Here is a 25444-nt window from a genome sequence, read left to right on the forward strand (position 1 = left end):
GGGCAACCAAAGGATGCGAGTGGTCCGAAACATCCTGAGGAGTTGGGGCGTAAACAGAAATGGATCCCAACAGAAAATGTACCAAACAAAGTCAACTTTAGATCGACGCACCGGAGGCCTCAAATCTGCCCTTTCTGACTCGCAAAAGAAGCCGTGAGCTGCCAAACAAAATGGGTTCCCTTCGTCTCGAAGCAACACAAAAGCTACGGAAGAAAAGTGCAAGAGGAAGAAGAGAGAGAGGGTGGCGTGGGGTGGGGGCAAATTAAATCCAGCTAAATTGTTTTTCCATAGCCTGTGGGTTTGGCACAGGGCTCTCACAACACACACAAGATGTGAGATAAGTTGCAGCAAATGCAAGCCAGACGGAACACGGCTTCAGAGGGGAGAATGCCTGGAATTTAACCCACTTTCCCATGTCCGAGTGACAGCGCGTCCACTCCAGCGCTGCCACCACGCTGCTCTGAAACACAGAGGTCATCCCGCACTGAACATCTGCCTGCGCCCATGAGGAGGGGGTGGGTGGCCAGATGGATTCCGAGAGGAACGAGGCCAAGCACCTCTGCTTTTACACTCACCGAACTCGGAACGGGTCGCGTGTTCTTCACGAGTTCTCTTCGTCCTGCCAGACATGGACACACAGATATCTCTTTTTGTAAATCTGGGGGCCAAAAGGACAAAGCTGAGCTGATGTGGCGTCATTGTTCATGGAAAATCTACAACTAAAGTGGATGTGGAGATGCAGTGTCAACATCTGGACATGGTTTGACTGATTCTTAAGGCTGCTCTATGGACTGAGGTCACCTGTGCATTATTCCCATCTATGAGGTGTTCAGGCGTGTTCGGTATTTATTCGCATCATTTTTTCGGAACCGCGGGTTTGTTGTGAGAATTAATTTGAGGGAATAAACACAAAAGAAGCCTAAGCAGACCAAGGAAAACATGTTAACCACGCAGTTTCAACCCTTTTACCACAAAAACGTAACTTGACCCACAAACAGCCAAAATGTCCTCCCTTTGCTAGTAAAACACATCCTCATCCTGACTAGGTGGCATGTAAAAGAACACACATTTGTACTTGTACCTCTCTGAGGACATTCACAGACATGAGACCTTCCCAAACCATTACCATAAACTCAATTCAGACCCTTAAATAGCACGTATAACAAAACGCACACGTGACATAATGGAGCCAACATTATATCTGTTTTATTAACTATTAATCACATGCTCTCTTTGTGAAAGGTTTAGATTTGAGTATCTTATTCTTTTATTTATATAGATTGAATGCAGCACTGGTTAGCTTTGGAAAGTTTGGATGAATTCATATAATGCTGTTGCTAAGACTGGAAATAAAGTATCCACACGGTGGTATTGGAGCAGCAACAGCAGGAAGACGGGTTTCAGCGCCGCACTGCTGATGTACCAGTTTCTGTCTGGCGAAACCATGATGTTCGCAGTTTCGCATAAAAAGTCGAGATTGTGCACGGTCATGAGAATCCGGCTGGTTTAGCAGGAAAGAGGACGATCCACCGTTGATCTCCAGCAAAACCTGCAAGACATTTAACATGTGATCAGGTTAATTATTAAGAGTCACATTAATGGACATAAACTCACAAGGTTGCACCTTATATTAATGAGAAAAGCTTTAGTCGTGTTATTACCCGTTATATTAACGGGTAATAACTCGACTCTGTTGGAACTTACAGCTTTTGCGCCATATTAACACGAGAGCATCACACATCCCAAAGGTGATCTATTAAATGGGATCTGGTGACTGTGGAGGCCACTGGAGCACATTGAACGTATCGTCATGTTCCAGAAACCAGTTCGAGATCTGAGCTTTGCGACATATTTCATTATCATAATACTCGGCTTAACCTTGAGGAAGTTGTCTTGACCACGTCGACGTGCCTGAGTGGCAAACGTGTGATTGGTTATTTGAACAGATGGACGGTATAAAGTGGCTAGCGGTTGTTGGAATGACGGAGCTTCTAATTGGACAACAATGATCAGAAAACACGCAAGAGCTGGCTGTGATGGAAAACATGACATGGAGAAAATGTTCCTAATGGGAGAAGTGGTTGATTTCTGACGAGATGCTGATGATTATGACCCGGCCTCTTTATCGTTGGATAATCATACAAAAGAATTTAAATAAGTGGTGTTTTTTTTTAACAAGGAAGAAGCCGACTGTAACCTGGTGCACCTCTCGCTGCTGCAGCATCCCTTTGATGGCACCGATGTGCGTGCCTGCTGCGAGAGTTCAAACAGGGAAAAGGCTTCGTCACAGCAGCTAGAAGCAGCCTTGGCTGCAGAGGGGGCTGATTCAACGCTTCCTTGTCTCTATTGTCACAGAACGCTTTTATATCTGCATGACTAAACCAACACTCCAAGCAAATAAGCGCAAGAACCGTTCTCTCTCTTCACTGGCAGGACACAAACAGGTCCGACTCTCACGAATAATGCCGTTTCATCGCAACGTCAACAAAGAGAACAGTCACTGGCGGGGAAATGACAAGCAGAACAGATGCTGAGGCAATTTTTCCACTCTTGGTGCACTTTATAAGTCAGGGGTGGGCAAATCCAGTCCTCCAGGGCCGTATCCAAGCCAGACTTTCTGTCCTACAGGTAAATACTTTCACCTGGGGTTCCATTTACCTTGCTGAAAGTGGTTTCTCCCTGGTAGGATAAAAAACCTGGCTGGATTCCAGCCTTCATGAATTGGACTTGCCCTTCAGAGGAGGTCAAATCCAGTCCTCGAGGGTTGAATTCAAGCCGGGATTTACATCCTACCAGGCAGGAAACGCTTTCACCAAGATAAATGGAACCCCAGGTGAAAGTGTTTACCTGTAGGACAGGAAGTCTGGCTTGGATACGGCCCTCGATGGCCACCCCTGGTATAAGTTGTCGACACGAGATTAATGTCAGAAATATTCAGGGCAAATGTGACCATGTCATCAGCTATCCATTTTAAGCATTTCTTTAACTATTATTCTTTTTATTATGCCTTTTTGGTCATTTAACGCTTGAGATTTGATTTAGAAAATGTGGTATGTGTGTATAAGGATTTATGGAGGTAATATTTATCCCTAAAGTTTTTTCTATGAGCATGTTCTCAGTGTTTTGTTTTTTTACCTGCTAGCTCAGGCCTCCTTCTCTGATGACACATCACCCTCCGCTCCGCTGCTGCTGTTGGGTTCCCGTTGATGCCACTGTCCACTTTTCCGACTTGATTCTGACGGACCCTTTGATCGCTTCTTCTCTTTCCATTGCTGCTGCTTCTCCTGCTTTGAAGTCTGGGGAGAGGCACGAAAAAAAGAGCTTTAAAACAGCACAGCGATAATGACCAAGTAGACACAGCCATCCTAAAACACGCATGCTTAAACTTTTATGGCCCTCTCAAACAATATTTATGAACTAAATGTAATTTTAAAAACCCCAAACATTGCATAACATATTACATAATCATGAGACCAAATAAACCCCAAACAAAATCAGTGTTACTCCCCATTGGCCCCATTAAAACCATGTTGTACAGAACCACACCTTCCATCTTTAAGGACATCAAATCTGCAATGTAGCTTTATTATATTTAATAATTCTAAAGCTAAAAGGTATTTTTTCCCCTGGTTTAGATACCAGCTGGTGTTTGCTTGGTGTGCAATAACACTGAAATCCACCAATGAAAAGTGAAAGATAATGTGGATATTAAAATCACAACCCATGTGTCAAACATGGTGGTAAAGAGAGCTTGAAGTTGTGGAAATAATCAGATCGGATCCCTAAACTGACCCAGAACTCTTCATCTCTGCTTAAAGGACCTGTTCTGAAGGTCGTTCAAGTCAGCCCACAAGCAAGCCCCAACTGGACAAATATTTATTCCTGTTTAATGTGCAACATCACAAAGGCCGATCCTTTTAAGTCTACATGTAAATGCACTTAAAGTCAGTCGGGACACCGCATGTAAACGTAACATAAACACTATAACGAGGCAGCATCATGACTGTCGACACGTCACCTGATGTAAAGAGGAAAATAGGTGCTATAAATAACTGAAGCATATCATCACACTAGAACCCAACCACTTAAATCCGAGCAGCATCAGGCATCATATAATAAATATGCATGTTATGTTTGGCCAATATGCACCAATATAACAGTATTTTACTGGGTGTTTAACCCTGCAGTGGACTAAATCCCTCAAGCATGAAAAGAAAGCGACCGTCTGCTGCCAGTCCCCCCCCTCCCCCCGTAGCCTGTTGGCCGGCCTTTTCTTCTGCATGTTCGGCCTTGGCTTTACCTCCTCGGCCCCCTCCAGCAACACATCGCAAACAGACAAAATTAAAATTCTGAGGGCTGCTTAATATCCCTCCCGATGGGCGTACAACCAACCCCAGCTAATGGACGGCGGCCAAAGCCGGCCTGAAGCTGGAGGAGAACGTTGGCTGTGTTCTCCGGAGGTGACCGGAACCACTTTTGACTGGAAGGAGAGCATTAGAGGTGTGTCCTCACCACCCCCCCCCCCTCCTCCATAAATAAATAAACAAATAACAAAAAACGCAACCATTAATGGTGCCAATGTGACACCAAAGTGATGCCACTAATACCAAAACAGATTTACTTTTTAAGCCTGCCCGGAGCAGATGGCAGCGTTAATGGAGACAGAAACATTTCAGGAACATGTGGTGGAGGTCACAGAATGCAGACTTCCGCCAGCCCCCCTCAACATCCCTCCATCGCTGGCGTGAGCTCACCATCCACTGGAGCGCTTCCCAGCAAAATACCAGCAAATTTTTAATTTTCAGAGGGCACAGTTTAGTTGCTCTGTTGTGATTTATGTGGTCATCCGAAGGCTTGGGTTGAATCATTTTGAACCCTTTCAGCCCCTTTATTTGCCCAAATGAAAAACATTGGATGGCTAAATAATGTCACAGTGACTCATATCATTACCAGATCACTCAGATCATCACCAAAATTTCACTGACTTGGGTTAATGGGGCCAAAGAGAAATGAATTTTACTGGGATTTGAGGTTGGCAATATTTTTTAGAAACACTTTTTTACTACACTTCCAGCTACGGGCCTCTACGGGAGTAAGTTTCTACCAGCTTTGCATATCTGGAAAGTGCAAAATAACTCAACTGCCGTCATATTGGAGGTAGCGTTCCCACAGATTCTCAGTAGGATTTAAATCTGGACTTTGACCTTTGACCTAAACCCATAAAAAAAAAACCATAAAGCATAAAAGCTCAGTATCAACGTGAGCGAACAACAAATTTGAACTCAAATCAAGAGGAGAATCTCCAATTGCTAATATTCTCCAATTGCTAATATTCACAATCCATGATGTAACAACTTTCTCCCATTTTTGAAATAAAAAACTAAGAATACCAGTTCCACCTTAAACCCACTTGGTTCAAATGCACAAATGCAGATTTATATGCAACTAATCTTCAATGGGAAGACAGATTTAATCATAATGCTGCAAATAACAAGCAACAAAAGTAACATGAGGGTTCCTGGTGCCATGTTTCAGATTCTTGAGAGACAAGAATCTCAGAAGAATGCCAGACAGAATAACAGTAATGTGACCCAACTCCAGAGCATATCCAGCAAATCTGTCACTGAGAAACAAATGGAAGCCTTTATTATCACAGACATACGACAACGCTGAATATTAAAAACTACAGAAGTCAAATTTAACTCCAATTGTGTTTCAAAAACAGCATATATTGCAGACAGACTTGTATTAATTAATAACACTAGAGGAGGAATAAACCCAGGTTTTTATTACTACCATTCTAATATTTAGAATTATTGACTGTTTTCAGTAGAAGAGTATATGCTGCCACCTACTGGCACAAAATAAGTTAGCACTTGAAGAGTAATGGGCATCATTGCTGTTCAAGTTAAAGGGGCATTGGTTCTGTGCTCTCAAATGCACAAATGTAGATTTAAATGCGGTTAATCTTCAATGGGGAGAAAGATTTAATCATTAGGCTGGAAATAACAAGCACAATAGTAACATGAGGGTTCCTGGTGCCATGTTTCAGATTCTTGAGAGACAAGAATCTCAGAAGAATGCCCAACAGAATGTCAGTAATGTGACCCAAGAGCATATCCAGCAAATCTGCCACTGATAGACGACTGAAAGCCTTTATTATCACACACACGACAACGCTGAACATTAAAAACTACAGAAGTCAAATTTGCAGACAGTCCTGTATTAATTAATAAAACTAGAGGAGGATTGAACCCAGGTTTTTATTACGACATTTCTAATAATTATAATTGACTGTTTTCAGTAGAAGAGTATATGCTGCTACCTATTGGTACAAAATAAGCTAGCACCTGAAGAGAAATGGGCATCATTGCTGTTCAAGTTAGAGAGGCATCTAAATTGATCTCTGGCTTTATTATTACAACCTGCACCATCTCTAGAACACCAAAAGATGTTTCAAGTCCAATAATTATTGAAATATTAAAAGCAAAATATTGTCACCTGATTTGTGGCGATTAGATCCAATTGACTACAACTCACAAGTGATTTAATTCATGACATATAAACTAGATGTGTGAGAAGAATCAAACATACCAGTCTTGGGTCTGTTGTGGGGGAAGGAGAAATCAGTTCAATAGTGACAGGACCGTTGTTTTGAATGTGGACCTGCATGGAGGCCCCAAACTTGCCATCTAAAAACACAATAGACATAATTAATGACACAAATTAAAATACCAGTCACTTTGCTTTTCAATGGACTTGTGAGTTATGAAGATGTAGAATAATAAGACATTTCGGACAAAACAGAGCTGTAGTGAGACAGGAAGTTTTAATATAAATGTACTTTTCTTTACTGGGTCTGTGAGATTAATGAGACTATCTGCAAAATCAAGATGTTGTCTGTAATGGGAAAGAGCTGCATCATCATATTCCCTCGACTGCAGGAGGAGGGCAGACTAACAAAAGAAGCTTTACGCCTTCCTTGGTGGGACAAGGTTGTCCCCACATTTGGTCCCATGTGGGGTGACCCACTTTGCCGCCACTGCGCAGAGAACCGACAGCTCCTCCATCTGCACAACTAATTGTAAACTCAGACCAGTGAGGTTGAGGGCAACAATCAAATAAATGATCGACATGCTAGAAGTCTGAATAATAGCATTAAAGGGAAGCAGAAACGTCCTGGGTGTATGAACGCAGGTGGCTTCCAACAAGACAAAACCATGTCACTATGCTGCGAACGGTGAGGCAGCCTCTCCCCTGAAGAAACCTATTGTGCAGGATGCACAGACATGGAGAATTCACCCACCCTTAATGAGCTCAGGTTTGTAGATGCTCCTCATGTTTTCCAGAATGTTGTTGTAGAAGGGCTCGGCCAACTCTGCAGGCATGGCCATGTGGAAGTCCGGCTTGTTGCCTTTCAGGATGCACTGCAGCGTGAACTGACTCACGCACAGCACCTCGTAGTCCAGGTCCATGACATTTTTGCTCCACGCGCGGCCATTCTCATCATCAAACAGCCGCAGATGCAAGATTTTGTTTATTCTAAAAGCACAAAAGAGGGGGGAAAAAAAGGGAGAAAGTTTGTGCTAATTAAAAATCAACTTAAAAATGTGATATCTACTTCAACATCATTGCATGCCTATCATCTCAGTCACTGTATTGCATTTATACAACCATCTTGAGTTCATTCAGTCTCTCAGTGGATGATAGTACTTAGATTCATTTCTAATGTCTCTAATGTTTGGAATAACTTTAGATTCAAACCCTTGTTACATTCAGAGAGAGTTCTGGTGACATCATTGCGGTTTTAATATGAATTCTATGGTTTTATGGTGGTTTTATGGCAACACTTGATTGACCAAAATAAAATCTTATTTTTAGCTTGAACACCAACTGAAATTGGACACGACTGGACATGTATGTCTCCACTGCAGTTATATGTGTTGTCTCACATGTAGTCGGCATCACTCTGGGTGTCCTCCGCTGATATACCGAGCAGAACACACAGTCCCCGTCCTATGGAGCTGACCTGCTCCTCTCCCACTGCAGGAAATCAGAGTCTGAGCGCAGCCAGAGCCTTGATAGCTCCATTCATTTAAATGTCAATGCAAAGTTCAGTCTCCTCAACAGCTGCTTACCACATACGGAGGCTTTGACGACCCTCTGAACCACGGCTTTCATTGCGCTGCTTCCGCTGTCCAAGATTTGAAGACACCACCGACGCAACTTCCGGGTTGTGTATGGCCTCCCTCCATGCTTCTTCCTAGTGGCTGAATTGTGAAATGCATGTTATGACTACGGTGGCCGAGAGATGACTGAGGCCTCGTCCTCAAGTTTATTTGCTGTAAGAGTGTTGCACGTCGTGGATCTAACAAAAAGGCGTTCATTATCTAAAACTTTTAATTTCAGCTTCCCTCCCAATGGGGGGCCTTTCCATTTTGCAGAAAAGGGGGTTGTTTAGAAAACACTAAAAAGGCCAAAAGTACAGCATAAAAAAATAATTCAGAACGAGTTAAGGCATATTTCCCAAAATCCTGAAATTAAAGGGGATTTATCTTCTGAATTTAATCATAATACTGGAAATCAATCATTGTTTAAGAGCAGACATTTTAATACTGGTCATCCATCTCAGCAACTGGAACAGCATCTCCTCAGTGGTATAATAGAAGCAGAGATGTTTCCTTTTTATCTCAATGTAGAGCATGGTGTAAAACACATACTGACCCATGACAGGTTATATCATACATTAAAACAACCATGGACATTAATTTAAAATGCACACAAGAATAACCATTGACTTAATTAGACAGCAAGAATGGGCATTGGAATATTTTTTTTTTAATAAAGTCTTAACATTCATGAAAACAGTACATCACATTGCAGTCAAAAAATGACTCCCGACTCAGTTTGGCATCTGCAGACGTTTCTATTTATCTCCTGTCCCAGGTTCACCGCTAAAAGACTTGATGAAGTTGTAGATTCTTGTCGTGTAAGGGACAAAGTCTTTCTTGTAGATGATGACAGTTTTGGAGTGAGGAGTCTTGTACACGACTGTATTTTCATCCTCTTCCTCCTGCTGGTCTTCTGGTTTTCCCTTTAAGACTGAGGAGACACATACACAAATACAATTTATTTAATTACTTTCCTGTGGAATACAATGCAGGCCAATATGCTGTATGTATTACTGCAGTAATTTACAACTGGTTTAAGAAATCTGACAAAAATTACAATGACATATTTAAATAAATGATTTGCATGCTATCTAATACCCTGTTATTGCAGTGTTTAGTCCACATCAATGTAATAATACAAGGATAGGGGTATACAGAAGGGTCATAGACAGGAACTAATTAAATAAAACCCTGACATTGATCATTTAATAATTAGGTACATTTGAAGATAGCTTGGTCTATGTTACATTGTTGCTTGTAGTTATTTTAATGTCTAGTATCAGCAAAAATAAAAATAAAAACAGTGTGTGCGACTCACCTGGCGCGTCATCATATCGACCTGTGTATTTAAAGAAAGCGTATGAAGCTATCATGCTCCACACACCGAAGGCGTAAACCACGGACATTCGTTTGTGCCACTTCGACACATCATTTAACGACATGGCCGCCTTATCTGACTAAAATGTACCGATGATAGTTATTGCTAACTGGTACCGTAATCAGCACGCCGCCATGTCGACCCAGACGTCCGATTTTTCTTCTTTTATGTTCAGAATTTGTATTTTTTTAAACTGCGCTGTGCGTTAGCGTCACCAAGTGTCCTGTTATACGAACTGCATTTATCTTCGGTGAAAGTGAAGCAACGAAACTGCTGCAAAGATTATTCGAATTGTGTTTGATTGAACAATTCTTAAGTGTAGTTATTTTTCTCTCTCGAAAATTTGTATCTAGTAAAGCTAGAAATTTTCCACACTTTCAGTTTAGTTACAAACATTTCATCATGCTCTGGATGTGTTTAAATAAGATGTAGAGCCGTATTTACTCTCATTACAATAAAATTGTATTCACACAGTGTTCCATCCTATTTCAAAATTATAATATAAAGAAAATATATGGGCTGTTTTAACATTGTTTTGGCCTTTTGATAACTGATTCTCTGAAAAGTTTTGAATTTTTATCTTTTTTTTTTTTTAATTTATAGCTGTAAAGTATTTTATCTCTTCTGTTGATCTTCAGAGCCTCGAATGGTATTTTTTTATTATTGCATTTTATCAAAAGAAAATACTTTGATTTCATTTTTCGCACGCAATGCGCATGCCAAAAAAGGATTTTACAGGACTTTGAATTTGATTTTACTGCTTTCAGAATGTTTCCAACCTTGCACGCTCTTCCATGTAACGGCCCCTTTCTTTGTCTGAACTTGTTGACTTAGGCAGTGAGTCAGGATAAGTATATAAATGCCTGTAAGGAACCATTTCATTCTAAAAGTCATGCACCGACCTTGAAGGCTTTTGTGAAAGGAATAGATTGAACAAGTTTGATCTGCTGGAGAGGCTACAGGAAAAGTGAATTTTTTACACCAAAAGGTAAAAAAAAAAGCACTTTTATAGAATGAAATTAATGAAATATGGGGTATGAATATTAGAATATCAACGTTTAGGGCTAAAAGTGTTTGAAAATGATTGCTATATTTGTACAGAACTGTAGCAAAAAAGAGACTGCAGTGACAACAAAAGCACCTGGTATCTGTTGCATGACACTGATAGAACGTGACGGGGGGTCTGAGAGATATTTTGAATTTAAATCTCCATGCTAATGTTTTATAAATTGAGCAATTGTCAAGATGAATAACTTTTCCTTGAATGCCCGTAAAGATTCATTTAATCTATGTATTTAACCAGTTCCAGGTCATGTTTATCATTAGGTGACTGTCTGTCTGATGGTTTTAGGAGGCGTCTTTAATGTGTCTTCACCCTTAATCTGGGTTGATTTGGAAAACTCTACTGGAAACATTAATGTTGGATTTTTATTCATTTAAAAAAAAACACTTAAACACACCTCTAATTAAACTTGGTCTTAAATTAGATTTTTTTTTAAATTCCCTGAGTTTTTTCCCTGAAAAATGGGAATAATTTGACTTGACATTAAAATGGTACTTTCAGAAATGAAACAGTGCAGCTGGAAACTTCCTGTTCTTTCACTTTTCATATCAATAATAATTCAAAACGTCGCAAATGATGCTGCCACCATGGTGCTTCACTTTAGGGGTGTTTCTGGGCAGACATGGAGTGGGGTTTCTCCAAAAATGAAGCCTTGAATTACCTGTAAAAAGTCCAATCTTGGATCCATCAGACCTTGACCAGGGGGACCCTCAGTCATGGACAAATTGTTGCACGTTTTAGTCACGTCTCTCACTAGAAAACCCTTTTCCCAGATATATGGCCTGCTCTACGAGGACCTCTGCTATTCTTCTGAACTCTTAGAACCTTCAGCAGAGGCTGACTCAGATTCTGTCTCTGATCTGGTCTTTAATCTGAGGTGCATCGCTAGTTGAGAGAACTGATATAGATAGAAAGTGTGTCTTTCAAAACCCTTTATTTTTTATTGGTTTATTTATAGGGTTGTTTTTGCATGTAAATACACCAGAGCCAAAATGTGAACGGTTCTGAAAACTTTTTAGGGTCAATATAACCGCAGGGTGAAGATTCTAATGTCAGGCTTGAGCTGCAGTGATTTGTTTGGTGTACTCCTCCTCCCAGCCTTCAAAAGAAAGCCAAAAGACCCCCCCCCCCCCCCCACCCCCACCCTTCCCCCCACCCTTCACAGTTTCAGGTGAAGCCTCTAAATCAGTCCTGGATTCTGAAAATTCCACTGGAGGCTCATTTATGACAGAAAGAATGAAAAATGCAGAGGGGGGGAAAGACAGATAAACATGTTTAAAGGAACAGGTGGTGCTGCAGGGCTCAATTGTACAGTATGAAATGATTCATTAGACTTTGACTTGAAAATAACATGCAATATGTAAAGAGTTTAGCTTCAGGTCTTGTGAGGGTGCTGTGGGATGTCAGCTGTCACGTGTTTTCTTTAATGTCATGGTTTTCCCACTTTTATATAACTCCTGTTCTGCCTTGTGTATAAAAAAACGAATATTCAAGAACAGACCACAATGTCTTATAATTCCTTGTCAATTTTTACATTTTTTTAACCATTTCTGTTGAAAATATCAATTGATAGATGTTCAGTGTTGAACAGAAACCTTTGGTCACGAGCGTGCGGTGAAAAAACTAAGGCTAAATGTGACAGTGAATCATTTTTAAAAGAAAGGTTCTTTTCTTCTGGGGGGGGGGGGGGGGGGGGGGGAGCAGCGCAGTGTGAAGTGTTTCCACTAATAAGACAAGTCAAGGCACACGGGGGGATGCAGGCAGAGACAGGCTCATGCCCGGAATGTCTGCAGGAATGGAAATGAAATATGCATTCGTTCGTTAATTTTTGCAAGTACTGCCTTGTCTTCAGCCAATTGGGATACAGTTTATCTGCTCTCCTCACCTGGAGATGGAACACTTGATGAGGAGTCGACCTGCTCTGGTGAAACGTGAATCATTACTGTGATTTACCAGGTTTTTTTCTTTTCCTTTCTTTCAACCGAGGTTGTTTTGCCCCAGCTGATCCTTCTCTGGGTGTTGGAGCTCCTGCGACTGCAGGGTCCAGCTCTGGTGGCATCACAGGCAGTGGGAGCTACTGGGGGAGCAGCCCCACTGGTCCTCCTCCTGTAGAGCTGCAGGAGGTTGAACTGGTGCATCCGACCAAGAAGAATGTCTTCGGCAAACATTTACTCAGCGGCTCTAAGGGAGAGGATGACCAGCATGGCTTCATCTATACAGGATGTTTTTGATGGCGGTGAGCAGTTTTTAACAAGGAAGTGAAGCCACAATATTCTTTCTGTCTGCTGTAAAAATATCTAAATGACCTGTTGTGTCTGAGAACAAAAGCAGCAACAGTGAATTTGCAGCAACATGAAATATTCTCAGTGGCGTCTGACGATAAAACCAAAGTATTTTATTAATTCAACGTTGACGCTGATGTTCATTTCTGTCACTGTTTTTCCAGAGAGCTCCAGCTCAAACTCCTCTCCAGATGTCAAAAGGAAAGATTACGGTAAGATGGAACTACCGTTAAAAAGGAAAAATGATATCATATATCCTTTATGTAAACAAGGGGGAAAAAACTACAATAAAACGTATATTTTACTTTAAATTCAGTTGAATCATTGGGTTCTACCACCAGAGGAAGAAGTCAAGCCAAAGGTAGAATTCAGCAAGTTCACAACTAGACGTCTGACTTTGATGTCCCTTCTAATGAGCTGTGTCATTGATTAAAGTGTTAAAACCGTGGCGTTTAAAGATTTTTGTGTCTGTAGACAGTGAGATCCGAGCCAGGCTTCAAAGTGCCTCCCCTACAGCAAGTTGTGAGTATGAAGCCTCAGTATTCTCCACATCTTTCTTTTGGAATTCAGAAGGTGAAACTGCAATTACTTCCAATAAATGTGAAGGACTTCAGATGTTTGTCTTTTTTGTTTAGGGAAAAGGGAAAAGACTCTGGAGTCGTAGCTAGAAAAGGATTCGTTTGTTGGTTAATATCAGGTCCTTTTTGCAGGGACGGAACTGGAGGATGTGAAGCGTCTGCTGAGAGGAAACAGCTCCTCCAGTGTGTCCCAGAGCAACATCGTTCCCATGCCCATCAAGGCTCGTGCGGAAAGCAGGAGCACTTCAGACAGCTCCAACCCAAATTCAGCCGCTCACTTCGGTCATTCAGATCAATATGGCAGCATTTGGTCTGGAGGGGTGAGCAGCAGCAGCTACGGGCACCACAACAACAACAACAACAACAACCCCAATCATCTGTCAGCTTCATCCATCCCATATCAGTCAGGTCAGAGCTAAAAAAAAAAAAAAAGAAGTTGTCGGTCCAAATGTTTAAAGGTATTGTCTATTAACAAAAGGAGGGGCTGTATATTTCCAGTCTATGTACAGAGACACATTCATTGGAGGACATGTCTAAACGGCATTTCGGAATTCTTTCACATAATAAGTCAATTAATTGTTTTGAAGTACATCCACAATGTGAATCATGAGCTGAATCATGAGCTGAATCATGAGCTGGATCTCAACCAAAATGATTCAGATTTCCACACTCTGCGAGACAAGAGTAGGTGGAGGGAATAACAAGACCAAAATACAGATTGTCTATTATTAATGACTTAAAAACATTCCGACCTGAAATTTATAGGGTTCTTCATTTTTATCCCAATACTCAAAAAAACCCAAAAAATATATATATGTATTTGATATATATTGTTTTAATGTAACCATAACAACACAGCAGATTAGCTGTCGTACTAACTTGAACTAACTCTTCTGCTGTAACTTTTCAACAAACAAAACTGACCTGAAGAAATGTTGCGATTTGGAGGAAAAGACCCTTTAAAAACAACATATGAATTATTTTTGCTGTTTTAATGTATAAATTCATGTGCAAGTGAAAAACGACATAATAATCCTGTGTGCTCTGTTGCCTGATGTGTTCAAGGAGTTCAAAACAACCTGATACTTGGTTCTCCCACTGGGAACTCTGGGCTGTCTACTGGAAGCACTGGTGAGTCTCCTCCTGTCCCAGTAAAGCCCAGGTCCCTTCACTGTGATGGCCATGTCTTTCTCTTTGCCATAGTTCCAGTCTGTGGTGCTCAGAACAATCTGGTTCTAACCAGCCCGGCCGTCTACTCTCCGTCTGGAACTAACGCACATTTCGGTAACAATTGTCTCACGTGGCAACAAAAATAACTTCACATATTGTCACAATAGTGTTTAAACTCACAGAATATCACAGGCAACACAAGCAGATACACACGTGCAGCGTTGAAATACATTCACTGGAAAATTTGGATACCCCAGTGAATAATTAGTCGTTCCTTAAGAAATGTTCCCATATCGATGCCTAATCTTGTTTTTAATTAGCTCAAAAACAAAGTGATTTATTTGGACATTAGTTTGTCCCACTCCTCAACATGTTGAAGAGCTGGGACCCGTCCACTACAGGATTACCCATCCTGTAGAGTCCAGCTACTCCTTGGTGGTTTTACTGGTATGATTTAAGTCACTGTTGCGTGGCTTCTTAACCAGGTGCATCAGATGTGAGACACCTGCGTGATTTTAGCAGTTTAAGGTGGGATTAAATGCAGGTGTGTCCTCATTTATTCCTCAGCAGAAATACCTTTTTGTAAACAAAAAATGAAAAATTAGATTTTACAGTACAGTTGAATCCCCTCCTCAGTTTTGAGTATTTAGTTATCTGTTAAAACCAATATTGATGAGATATCAGAAATGAGGACATGCATATATAAGTGTATATAAATGATTGTTTAACTACATATAAAAACAGAAAAAAGTAGATATATAAAATATTTACTGGACTAAATGCATAAGAATATATACAGCAGGACAAGAGTATTAAATGCACCATATCGGTGTTGGATTATTCAGCATAAATATGTAAATATGTTTTAAAACAAAAAAAAAACACTGTTTTACTGTTAAAATTAATACCTCAATGATATTTAATGTATATGACTGTATATATATTTTGCTTTTCTCTTTAAAAAGCAGCAGTATGAGAGGAATGACTGTCATTAAAAGGCTACTTCTTATCTATCTATCTTCATATCGGAAACTGTATCTTCTTACAGTTTATGGCGTCCCGAAGAATACAGTCAGCAGCGGCATCAGCACCAGCCCAGGTGGGACATTTTCACACACATCCAGCTGGGCTTTGCAGCGGCGCTTCATCCCTTTCGTGTGTTGCAGTGACATACAGCCCTGCTTATGACCCCGAGGGCTCAACCAAAGATTTCAAATTTGTCCTGATGGAGAAGGAGAGCGCTCCTGATAAGAAGGAGGCGGAGAAGCTGGTGATGAATATAGACTCAGGGAAGCAATTCATATGCTCCACAACTGCTGACGCTGCTGGGGAATGTAAATATCACGCCCACGTTGGGACTCACCCCCGGATATTGTCGTTAACCCTTTACTGACTGGACTTTATGTCTCATCAGCCGCTTACTCCGACGACACGCTGAGGAAAGAGAAACACAAACTATCAACCGGTGCTGCTGAGGGCACAGCTACAGGAAAATGTAGGGTCATTACATATAAAAATGCATAAATTATATCGCTTTGCCAAAAACATCATTGCTGTTTTTTTTCCCTGTAGCAGCTATAAAAGTTGGAACCAACAACAAAACCACCTTTGCAGGTGAACCCCTCTCTCATTATTCTAGATATTTTCCGACAATGCACAGAAGAACCTTGAAAATAGATTCATTTAAAGGAGCACAGCAAGTTCACAACCAGCAGTCTGACTTTGATGCTCCTTCAAATGATTTGTGTCATTGATTAAAACGCTAAAAATGTGGTGTTCAAAGATATTTGTGTCTGTAGAGAGTGAGGTCCGAGCCAGACTTCATAGTGCCTCCCCTACAGCAAGTTGTGAGTATGAAGCCTCAGATCTACTGAAGGGAACACACAGGTTTAAGCACTGCGATGAAGCATTTTCACATTTTTATAATTCAGAAGGGGTTTCAAATACTTTAGATGTTCTTGTGTTTTGTTTAGGATAAAGATAAGAGACGCAGCAACATTAGGAAAAAGGGATGTTTAAAAAAGTGTCACTTCTTGTCTAAAGCATGCTGATGCTGCTGAGGGTGGAGCTGAAGGAAAATGTCCAATGAAGTCTAAAAATGCATAATTTCCTTCATTTTGCCAAAAAATGACTTTGTTTCTTTTTTCATAGCAGCTCTAAAAGCTAGAAGCAACAACAAAACCAAGTTCACAGGTGACCCATCTGTCATTATTTATTATTATCATCTAAAATAGATTCCTTTAAAGAAAATGTAATCTGGAACTGAAACAGGAAAGTTGACATCTTGACAATAAAGAAATTAACCATTACGTGGTGGACGGTGAAGGTTCTACACATAAACACAGATGCCATTGCCACCTTGAATTGAAAATGGCCTCTCAATACTTACATGTTTATGATATTTATTGTTTCTCAGAGATCTGTAACAGTACAGAGTTAGACTTTAGCCCCCCGTCCTTCTGCAGCTGGTGGAAGTGGCTGCTGGGCCTCCTGCTGGGCCTGCTCCTCCTCCTGGGACTCCTGTTTGGACTCATTGCCCTAAGTATGACTGTAAATACATAAACACATAAACAGAAAGGGAATACTGATAATTGATAGCTACCTGCTAATAAATACTGGATATTTATTATCTTTGTTTATTGTTAATTGTTTATGCTCAAAGCCTCAGAAAACAAAAATGTTAAAAACAGAAAAAAAAAACAGGTGTAAAAGGTAGTTCAAGAAGCAATGTCTCAATAGTGTTCTTCATTCAATATTTTAGATGGGTTTTTAAAAAAAAATAAATTGACAAAGAAATAAACAAAATAAAACTCTGTCTTCACTTGGTCATTCTGGGGTTTTGAGTGTAGATTAATGAGAGAATATTTGAGGTTTAGCATGAGCCAAAAATGTATGTAAATAAAGTCTGAAGAGGTCTTAAAGCTGTACATCTACGCTGCACGTAGGCTACTGTAGCTTCCTACTAATTGATTTAGTTTGCTAATCGTGACTTAATTGCTGCTTTGTATTCCTTCCATACTTGCTTCAATGATAATATGTCAGGTGATTTATAAAATCTGTCATAATCTTGAGGTATTTGCAGGACCTGTTTCGTAACCATGCTATCCTCCTCAGGATACTTATCATGCATCCAAATAAATGAACCCTCTGTCAATGCAAAATGTTCACCACCGGCAGGTGCAGAAGTAAAACGCCTCAAGAAACGGGTCGATGCCCTAGAAACCATCACTGGCACTACCTCAGCCAGGTCCAGCCGTCTGTCTTCCTCCCCCGGCCTGAACATCGTAGATCCGCTGGAGTCATCGTACATCGACAGGAGTGCTGCCGGGAACACTCTGGCCCGCTCTGACAACGGGATCAACCTGGGATCAGCTGGCCAAGGAGGGGGGTCGCCGTGGAATCAGCCGCGCCAGGACAACGCCGCCCTGCAGAGAGCTGTCAGGCAGCTACTCATGGCTGAGCTTCATTCAGATGCTGTGAAAGGTAAAACATCATCCGGCAGGAAAAGAATATTACATATGACAGTTGTTTGAAAATGACTGATCCCAGCTTTTACGTCCTCATAGATACACTTTCATACTCTCTGAAAGGAGAAAGAGGAGCACCGGGTCCTAAAGGCACGCCTGCATTGGTTCTAAAAATGTTGAAACATCAAATACATATTTTGATGATGTCACTCATAAAAATGGCACTTCCTTTTCAGGGGATTCTGGACCTCTAGGACTGAAAGGTGAGGGGAATCTGCACGCTGATTTAACTCTGTAAAGTTAATTGTACTTTTACTGCTCTTTATTGTAAACTTATTTGTATGTGGTTAAAGAAAAAGTCATGCACATAAACTGAGATGAGCAGCTGAGAATGTGTCTTTTGCAGGTGATGGTGGATTTCCTGGGCTTCCTGGTAAGACCAAATCAGTGAAGTGTATTATTTTTATTCCTACACAATGACAAACACTTTATGATATTTCTCGTGTGTGAAGGTCCTCCTGGACAGGCGGGTCGCCCAGGATTGGAGGGACTAAGAGGACCAAAGGGCAACACAGGTGCTTTTAAGTTGAAATCGTTTCTATTGTCCTCTCAGTTGGTGTAGAAAAAACAAAAAGGGACAGTGATTCTCTTCATTCTGGGCAGGGGAACCAGGTTCAGAGGGACCACCAGGTCAGAGGGGTAGAGATGGACAGATGGGCACCCCTGGACTGCCTGGTTTTGGACATAAAGGTAATAAACAATTAAAGCAATTTTGCGGAAGTTCATTTTCATTTTAGAGTATTAATTCTGGGTTTAACCTGATCTCAAGGTGAGCCAGGACGTCCAGGTCCATCTGGAATTGCAGGACCCACTGGCCTGAAAGGTAAATTTAAAAAAAAGACAATGTAAGAACGATAGTAGTGTATGCACCTCAAAAATCTGTACAATGTAAAGTTTACATCAATAAATTGTTGATGTTGTAAAAAATATGTTCCTAAAGTTAAAAAAAAACATTTCTCCTTCATAAAATTAGGTTCACAGGGAGATCCTGGAGTCTCTGGAAGGCCTGGTACAGATATGAACTATCATTTTTACTTATTTTCTTGACTTTTTCATATGTATTTGCATATAGACTATTTTTGTGTGTAGGTGCTCCAGGACAAAAAGGCTTACGGGGTGAAGTGGGACCACCAGGCCCAAGAGGTTAAGACCAAAGCTAGAGGAAAAGCTCAGGGAGATCTTTTTGTTCACACTGTCGGCACACCAATATGTTTTTTTTGCAGGAGACCGAGGAACACCTGGTTTGCAAGGCCTCAAGGGGGATCAGGGGGAAAGGGGGCCACATGGACCAGCTGGTATGTCCTGAATACACTTTTTTTTAAACAGAACGCACCTCTTACTTTTTGTTAAAAACTAAATAGGGATGTTTCTACATTCCCAGGTGCAACAGGACAGTCTGGATTACAAGGCCCTGCTGGACCAAAAGGATCTAAAGGAGTTGCTGGTGAGAAAAGATTATCAATACAATTCAATAGTTGCATCCTTCCCCAGACAGCCATGATGATTTTCATGCATGTGTTGTAAGGGTAACATGTTTGGAAGGATTTAGCAGGATCTATAACATGTGACATGTAAACAGCAAATTACGCCAGTCAAGATCTCTCTGTCCCTCTGTAATTTGTAGGTGAAACAGGCCCAATGGGGCTTCCAGGTGTGAGAGGACCACCTGGACTTCCAGGAGATGCTAGTGTACAAGGTGGAACAGGATTATCTAGTAAAGTTCTCACTTCAGGTAAGACCTAAGTGTATTTATTGTTATGATTTTTACAAAACATACAATGTCTTGCAGCTCAAAATTTGTTTGGATTTGTATTTAGTTAGCTCTGAGGCTGTGCTAATCCCTGGACCACCAGGGCCTCCCGGTCCCCCTGGTCCTTCTGGAAGACCAGGGCTTTCTGGTCTCCCTGGTAAACCCAAATTTTTATTATTCTAAGCATTAACCAAGGACTGACCAAAGACTTTTTAATGTAAAGCCGAGATAATTGTTTTAGGTCAAAAAGGAGAACGTGGAGAAAAGGGAGACACGGGTGAGGCCGGTATCAGTGTTACTAGGTCACAGAGCGTCAGTTCTACAAGAACAGAGGGTGAGTTACTTTGATATCTTCGGTTTCTTCATTCAATTTCCATCTCATTAGAGTGTGAGTGATCAAACTGCCTCAAACTTTCAGAACTTTCTTCGGAGGCTGGCCTGCCTGGTCCACCTGGACCTCCGGGGCCTCCTGGTATTCAAGGTCCTCCAGGTATACCAATAGCAATGCAACATATCCTGACTTATTAAAGAGCTTGGACTGTACTGTGTGTCTGCAAATTAATGTTTGAATGTTGACCTAACTCTTATGTAGGTCAGGCTATTCAGGGTCCACCAGGACGCAAAGGTCCTCCAGGACCACCAGGTAAACAGAACCCTTATATTATATAGGATTTTTATTAAAGCCTTAAATTGTACACAGTAAAAACTATCTTTCTCATCTAAAAATGATATGTTATATACTATGTCAAGTGCTGATACTGCTCTCCTGACAGGGATTGGTGTTCCTGGACCTCAAGGACAGAAAGGAGATCCTGGTAGTTTTGTGCCAAACTCAGGTTACTCAATGATTGTCTTATGTTTGAATTGTCTCAGCCAGAGCCTACAAGTCAACACGGATTTTACCACAATAGCATTTGGCTGTAACATTTTATTCCAATTTCTCTTCCCAGAAACCTTTTTTGCTGGACCACCAGGACCTCCGGGGCCCCAGGGTCCAGTTGGTAGGTTTAGCAAAAATAGCTAATGAAAGACCATCAAAGACCATCTTTTGGTCACATTGGTCTGAAAACTGTAATTGTTCACAGGTCCTCCAGGACCAAAAGGATATCAGGGTAGGGTAATCCATCAGTTGCTGTTGTACGGTAATTGTTTAAACTAAAACCAACCATTGCTCTAGCTGCAACAATAACTGTTTCAGGTGAACAAGGTCAGCCAGGACTTCCTGGGAGTCCAGGGAATTCAGGATTTGGTAAGCAAACAATCAGATAAGATGGGGTTCTACACAATATAGAGTACTCAGGAGTCTGTTGTTGTCAATGTGTACCTATAAATCAGTTTGTGACTGCAGTGCCAACACAACACAGTGCTAAAGCTGTGCAGTGTATTCAAGCAATCACCTCAGTTTTCTTTGCCATACAAGCATGACAACAAAGTATCACAGATATCAATGATGCCATGGATGGTCTGCTCTGGCTATTACATCAAACACACAGAAAGTAATATCCTAATTTCATAAATAAGGACAAAATGCTGAATACACCCCTCCTCCCAAAACAACAACAACAACAACAACTTACATGTAAATTCATTTTTTCCACGTTTTAGCAGGTGGCTCATACGGACCTGGTCCACAAGGTCAACCAGGCCCACCAGGACCACCTGGAAGAGATGGAATTGGATATGATTCAGTCGATCTTGGCCAGTACATTGCTGAATACCTACAGAGTAAGTTGTGTATTTATTAAAATTGGACTGTCCGCAGTTACAAATGAGAAAAGCTTAAGACAGAAATGTGTTGACATGCAGGTGGTGGCAGGCAGATTGTGGTCGGACCACCTGGACCGCCTGGGCCTCCAGGATTTTCAGGGCTTGCTGGGGAGGAATTGGTTGAAGATGTGGCCAACAGAGTTATTGCTTACATGCAGAGTATGACTGATTAAACGACACTGTCATCTACAGTTACAGTAGGACATGTACAGAGCAGCTCTGGTTTCAATCACGAATTTGACGTCTTTGATTCTTTCAGGTTCCGGGAGAAGCTATGAAGGCATTAGTAGCCGTAGTGGTTCTGATCGAGCAGGTTCTGATTCCATGTCAGTCAGTTATATAATCAGCCTATTGCAGAGTAAGTCTGCCAAACAATACGACACATTTTGTAGAGGACAACATCATATAGGATCAATAGTTATTAATTCAAAAATGTTTGGTCCAGGAGAAGATGTGAGGAAATATGTTGCTGGTCCTCCTGGGCTGCCAGGACCTCCTGGAGCTCCAGGTCGTGGTAGCTCTAGATTCAATGTACAGGAAGTGGCTGAGCGTGTTCTCAGCATGATGAGTGGTGAGTGTCTCAGGAGCAACTATTGTACCTTTAATAAATATGCTCTATGTCCCCTGTGATTGACTGTGGGTCATGTCTCTTGCCAGAGAGAGGTATGATAAACGTTCCAGGATCAGCCGGAGCTTCAGGAAACTCATTTTCAAGTAAGAGTACTGTACAAATAATCTTTACCTGTAAGCAGTGCCATTCTTGATTTAATGTTTCTACTCTGAATCTAGCAAGTTATCAGGCAATTGCGGGACCTCAAGGGCCTCCCGGCCCTCCAGGTATCCCAGGTGCCCAAGGTCAACCCGGCCCGGCAGGAGATGGGAGTTACATCAGATCAGAGATTCGTGAATACCTTCAAAGTTAGCCATAAACACTTGCTCTATCTCTTTAGATTGCGTCTAAAATCACAGTGCATTATTACAGTTTTGTATGACTCTTCTATCATCTCCTCAAAGGTGGGTCCTTCAGAGGTCTACCAGGACCCCCTGGCCCTCCTGGACCTCAGGGCCCTCCTGGCAGTGTCAGCACAATTGTTTCCTATGCAGAGAGCAGCAACAGGGAGATGCTCAGCACAGATCAATCCCTCAGTAGTGAGTTTAAACATGAGATTTATAACTTAAGGCAACAAACATTTATCATTTATAATTATAATTCTCCTTGGTGGGAGGAGGAGGCTCTCACCACTAAAATTCAGCTGAGCCTGATATCATTGAAAAAAACTCCTGATATAAACCATATTGTTTGTCATTGAATTGTATTACTTTATTCTCCAGGTGAAAATTCAAGGAGAGCAGTATTTGGAATTCCTGGTCCTCCAGGCCCCCAAGGACCAAAGGGAGAGCCTGGCATATCCGGTTTAACAGACTGGACCCAAAATAGTAGAGACTTCTCAAGTATGGCTATGAGAGTAACAGATTACATCAAATGTAAGTGCCGAGTAGGAACATTGTTCTGACACTCACCAGACATCATTGGCTAGCAGAAATCTTATGGTCAATACTGACTGCCATTGTCCAACAGCCTATGGTCTCCTTTCGGATCTTGTGAGAAATTCTGAACGTAATCTCCAAGGACCTCCAGGACCTCCTGGACCTCCAGGAACGCCTGGACAAAACCTATGGCTCAGCTCCCGTGAGGATGCTGTGGATGTGGTGGAGTACCTAAAATGTGAGATATGAGCTGTCATTAGATTTACCGCCATTCATTGTGAGCGTTGCCATGGTTTCCAATTATTACTAGTCAATTCAAAGAAAGAATGGTACTAAATTTAATTCCACTTTTCTGTGACGTCAATGATCAGATAAGCGCTTTTTTTCCGCACATATGCAGCTCGTGGGGTTCTGGATGACATTCTGAGGGAATACAGCACCCATGTCTTCCAAGGACCTCCAGGTCCACAAGGTCCTCCAGGTCCTCCTGGATACAGTCAGTCGTTCGGCTCCCATGGAAACACCACCCATCTGTTTGAATATATCAGATGTGAGCGACTGTGCAAAGTGAAAGTATCCCAAACTTACAATGAAAATACAGCTTTCATATTGTTCAAACCACAATACTGTTGTTTTTGTAGCTCAGGGACTGCTACGAGACATCGAACGGTACTACAATGAACACGTTGCCCGAGGCCTGCCAGGACCACCGGGACCTCAGGGACCACCTGGTTACAGTCGTTTATTTGGCTCCAGCACAAACATCACTGATATCATGGAATTCGTAAAAAGTAAAGTCACGCCTAAAACTGTCGGTTATAACGTCCTACCGACTGTTGCCAATCAGAAAGGAAGAAAATAATCAGCTATAAGAGTGGTACATATGATAGCTGATGATATGTATTTTGACAGTACATGGAGCCATTGTGGGGCCGCCTGGGAGACCAGGACAGAAAGGGGACATGGGATTCCAAGGGCCCAAAGGAGAGAGAGGTACACAAGAGAGGAAAAGTCAAAAACCTCTTTAGACACAATCAATCACATAAAATCAGTTTGAAATATGTTTAACATATCAAGCAAAAAGAAGCAGTCCCGCAAAAGCACTGTACTCTGTGTGGATACAGGTGAACAAGGCTTTCCTGGACCTCAAGGACAAAAAGGTGACAGAGGTCAGTCTCTTCGAGTTATTTTGCCTGTTGCCGATATCACACAAGCCACGACGTCAAAGATGCTTCGTAAGTGCCACATTTAATAAAGAATTTCTTTCCTCAGGAGAGTACAGATATGCAAGAAGAAAAAGGGAGACTGGATTTTAAGCGCCCTGGTGACAGATATGGACAGTAACGTGAAGGTTTTCTTGAAATAAATAAACATTATTGTTATTTATATTGTGGGTTGAGTGAAACCAGTAAGAAAACCTCTAGTGAGGGATTTCCAAAGGGACATTTTGATTACTTGTGTGGGATCAATAGACGCATATCATATTTCAGGAAATTTTGTCTAGCATTACCTTTCTGGGCCACATGGGCCACCGTACTCTAACAAATACACTGTAGCTCTAAGCGGCAATTGGGTCAGCTTTTCATTTCCAGCTCATACTCGCTTCACGGCTGTCACATGGCTTTTTAAAATTTTTATTATACCATACTGTTGAAATCACAGGACGTCTAGGCTGAATTCCACAATTCCTCCTCCTCGGATTTACCTCAAAAAACAACAGGTTTGAGTTTTCCTATTGGGTCAGACACTCTGGGACCAAGATGCTCACTAACTGATGCATCTTTTTGGCCTAGACCCACAAGAAATGTCTCTTGAGGACCTTCCCTGTTTTATGGTTCCTCCCCTCTAATTCACTTTTTGAATCAAAGTATGCTGCTCATCTGAAGTGGGTCAAGATGGGCCAGTTTAATATGTATAGTTCATTTTTTTCTTTTTCACAGACTGAGTATAAATGATTAATGACTGTTGATTTTCTATTGCTCTACTAGGTAATAGTAGTGATGTTTTTAACACAGCTGTATATAACTTCCACCCTTTGTCCTGATGTTACTTTTGCCCCATAAAGCTTTTTTATACCGAGTCGTATATGAATAAAATGATTAACTCCTGATAGAACATTTGCACCTTGAACTCAAATCAAAATCAAAGCTTTGCATCCAGTTGGTGTGACTGGAGCGCCTGGTGGAGCGGGCACACTCCGGAAGTTGTTACAATTGTATTCTGGGGCAGAAATTTCAAAATGATGAAGCGCACGTCATGGAACATAAACA

The 25444-nt window shown here is 41.4% G+C and overlaps 3 protein-coding genes across 6 annotated transcripts; 1 reads left to right on the forward strand and 2 right to left on the reverse strand.

Annotated features, from left to right (window-relative positions):
• Positions 1-1181: 1181 nt before the first annotated feature.
• Positions 1182-8281, reverse strand: dtd1 (D-aminoacyl-tRNA deacylase 1). The gene is made up of 6 exons (XM_003972152.3): positions 8139-8281; positions 7953-8043; positions 7307-7542; positions 6595-6692; positions 3136-3296; positions 1182-1549 (listed from the first exon to the last, which is right to left on the reverse strand). Exons 1-5 carry the CDS (start codon positions 8179-8181, stop codon positions 3144-3146), a joined length of 621 nt encoding a protein of 206 aa, XP_003972201.1. The 5' UTR covers positions 8182-8281; the 3' UTR covers positions 1182-1549; positions 3136-3143.
• Positions 8282-8597: 316 nt separating this feature from the next.
• LOC115253335 (small integral membrane protein 26) lies at positions 8598-9731 on the reverse strand. Its single transcript, XM_029851184.1, has 2 exons — positions 9490-9731; positions 8598-9102 (listed from the first exon to the last, which is right to left on the reverse strand). The coding sequence occupies exons 1-2, from the start codon at positions 9611-9613 to the stop codon at positions 8927-8929; spliced, it is 300 nt and encodes a 99-aa protein (XP_029707044.1). The 5' UTR covers positions 9614-9731; the 3' UTR covers positions 8598-8926.
• Positions 9732-10382: 651 nt separating this feature from the next.
• On the forward strand, positions 10383-25286 carry LOC105417652 (collagen alpha-1(XVII) chain). 4 transcript variants are annotated; one of them, XM_011612569.2, is made up of 49 exons: positions 10383-10537; positions 12599-12848; positions 13059-13106; positions 13211-13255; positions 13369-13416; positions 13605-13880; positions 14538-14603; positions 14676-14756; positions 15691-15741; positions 15809-15976; positions 16057-16137; positions 16215-16256; positions 16442-16489; positions 16794-16835; positions 17059-17184; positions 17820-18125; positions 18209-18259; positions 18346-18372; positions 18516-18542; positions 18622-18684; positions 18773-18859; positions 18939-18992; positions 19143-19178; positions 19259-19312; positions 19393-19464; positions 19551-19613; positions 19794-19901; positions 19987-20076; positions 20161-20253; positions 20338-20409; positions 20512-20562; positions 20693-20755; positions 20870-20920; positions 21005-21031; positions 21118-21168; positions 21525-21644; positions 21726-21845; positions 21946-22044; positions 22132-22257; positions 22344-22400; positions 22476-22604; positions 22701-22835; positions 23019-23171; positions 23266-23412; positions 23575-23724; positions 23816-23965; positions 24087-24167; positions 24299-24343; positions 24447-25286. In XM_011612569.2, the coding sequence occupies exons 2-49, from the start codon at positions 12764-12766 to the stop codon at positions 24488-24490; spliced, it is 4209 nt and encodes a 1402-aa protein (XP_011610871.2). In that variant the 5' UTR covers positions 10383-10537; positions 12599-12763; the 3' UTR covers positions 24491-25286. The 4 variants fall into 4 exon arrangements, with proteins under 4 accessions (XP_011610871.2, XP_029706896.1, XP_011610872.2 ...); XM_029851036.1 differs by having other exon boundaries at positions 21528-21644; XM_011612570.2 differs by having other exon boundaries at positions 16797-16835.
• The last annotated feature ends 158 nt before the right edge of the window (positions 25287-25444 follow it).

Source organism: Takifugu rubripes, chromosome 17, assembly GCF_901000725.2.
Source record: "Takifugu rubripes chromosome 17, fTakRub1.2, whole genome shotgun sequence".
Lineage (NCBI taxonomy): Eukaryota > Metazoa > Chordata > Actinopteri > Tetraodontiformes > Tetraodontidae > Takifugu > Takifugu rubripes.

What these genes read in the sequence shown, in the direction of transcription:
- dtd1 (XM_003972152.3), bottom strand. Translation starts at nt 8,181, where the DNA reads ATGAAAGCCGTGGTTCAGAGGGTCGTCAAAGCCTCCGTATGTG. An exon ending in CGTCAAAGCCTCCGTATGTG is followed by an intron (nt 8,044 to 8,138) that starts GTAAGCAGCTGT and finishes GATTTCCTGCAG; the next exon opens with TGGGAGAGGAGCAGGTCAGC. An exon ending in CAAACCTGAGCTCATTAAGG is followed by an intron (nt 6,693 to 7,306) that starts GTGGGTGAATTC and finishes TTGTGTTTTTAG; the next exon opens with ATGGCAAGTTTGGGGCCTCC.
- LOC105417652 (XM_011612569.2), top strand. Translation starts at nt 12,764, where the DNA reads ATGTCTTCGGCAAACATTTACTCAGCGGCTCTAAGGGAGAGGATGACC. An exon ending in TGGATTTCCTGGGCTTCCTG is followed by an intron (nt 18,543 to 18,621) that starts GTAAGACCAAAT and finishes TCGTGTGTGAAG; the next exon opens with GTCCTCCTGGACAGGCGGGT. An exon ending in AGGGCTTTCTGGTCTCCCTG is followed by an intron (nt 20,077 to 20,160) that starts GTAAACCCAAAT and finishes TAATTGTTTTAG; the next exon opens with GTCAAAAAGGAGAACGTGGA.
- LOC115253335 (XM_029851184.1), bottom strand. Translation starts at nt 9,613, where the DNA reads ATGTCGTTAAATGATGTGTCGAAGTGGCACAAACGAATGTCCGTGGTT. An exon ending in TCGATATGATGACGCGCCAG is followed by an intron (nt 9,103 to 9,489) that starts GTGAGTCGCACA and finishes GTGTCTCCTCAG; the next exon opens with TCTTAAAGGGAAAACCAGAA.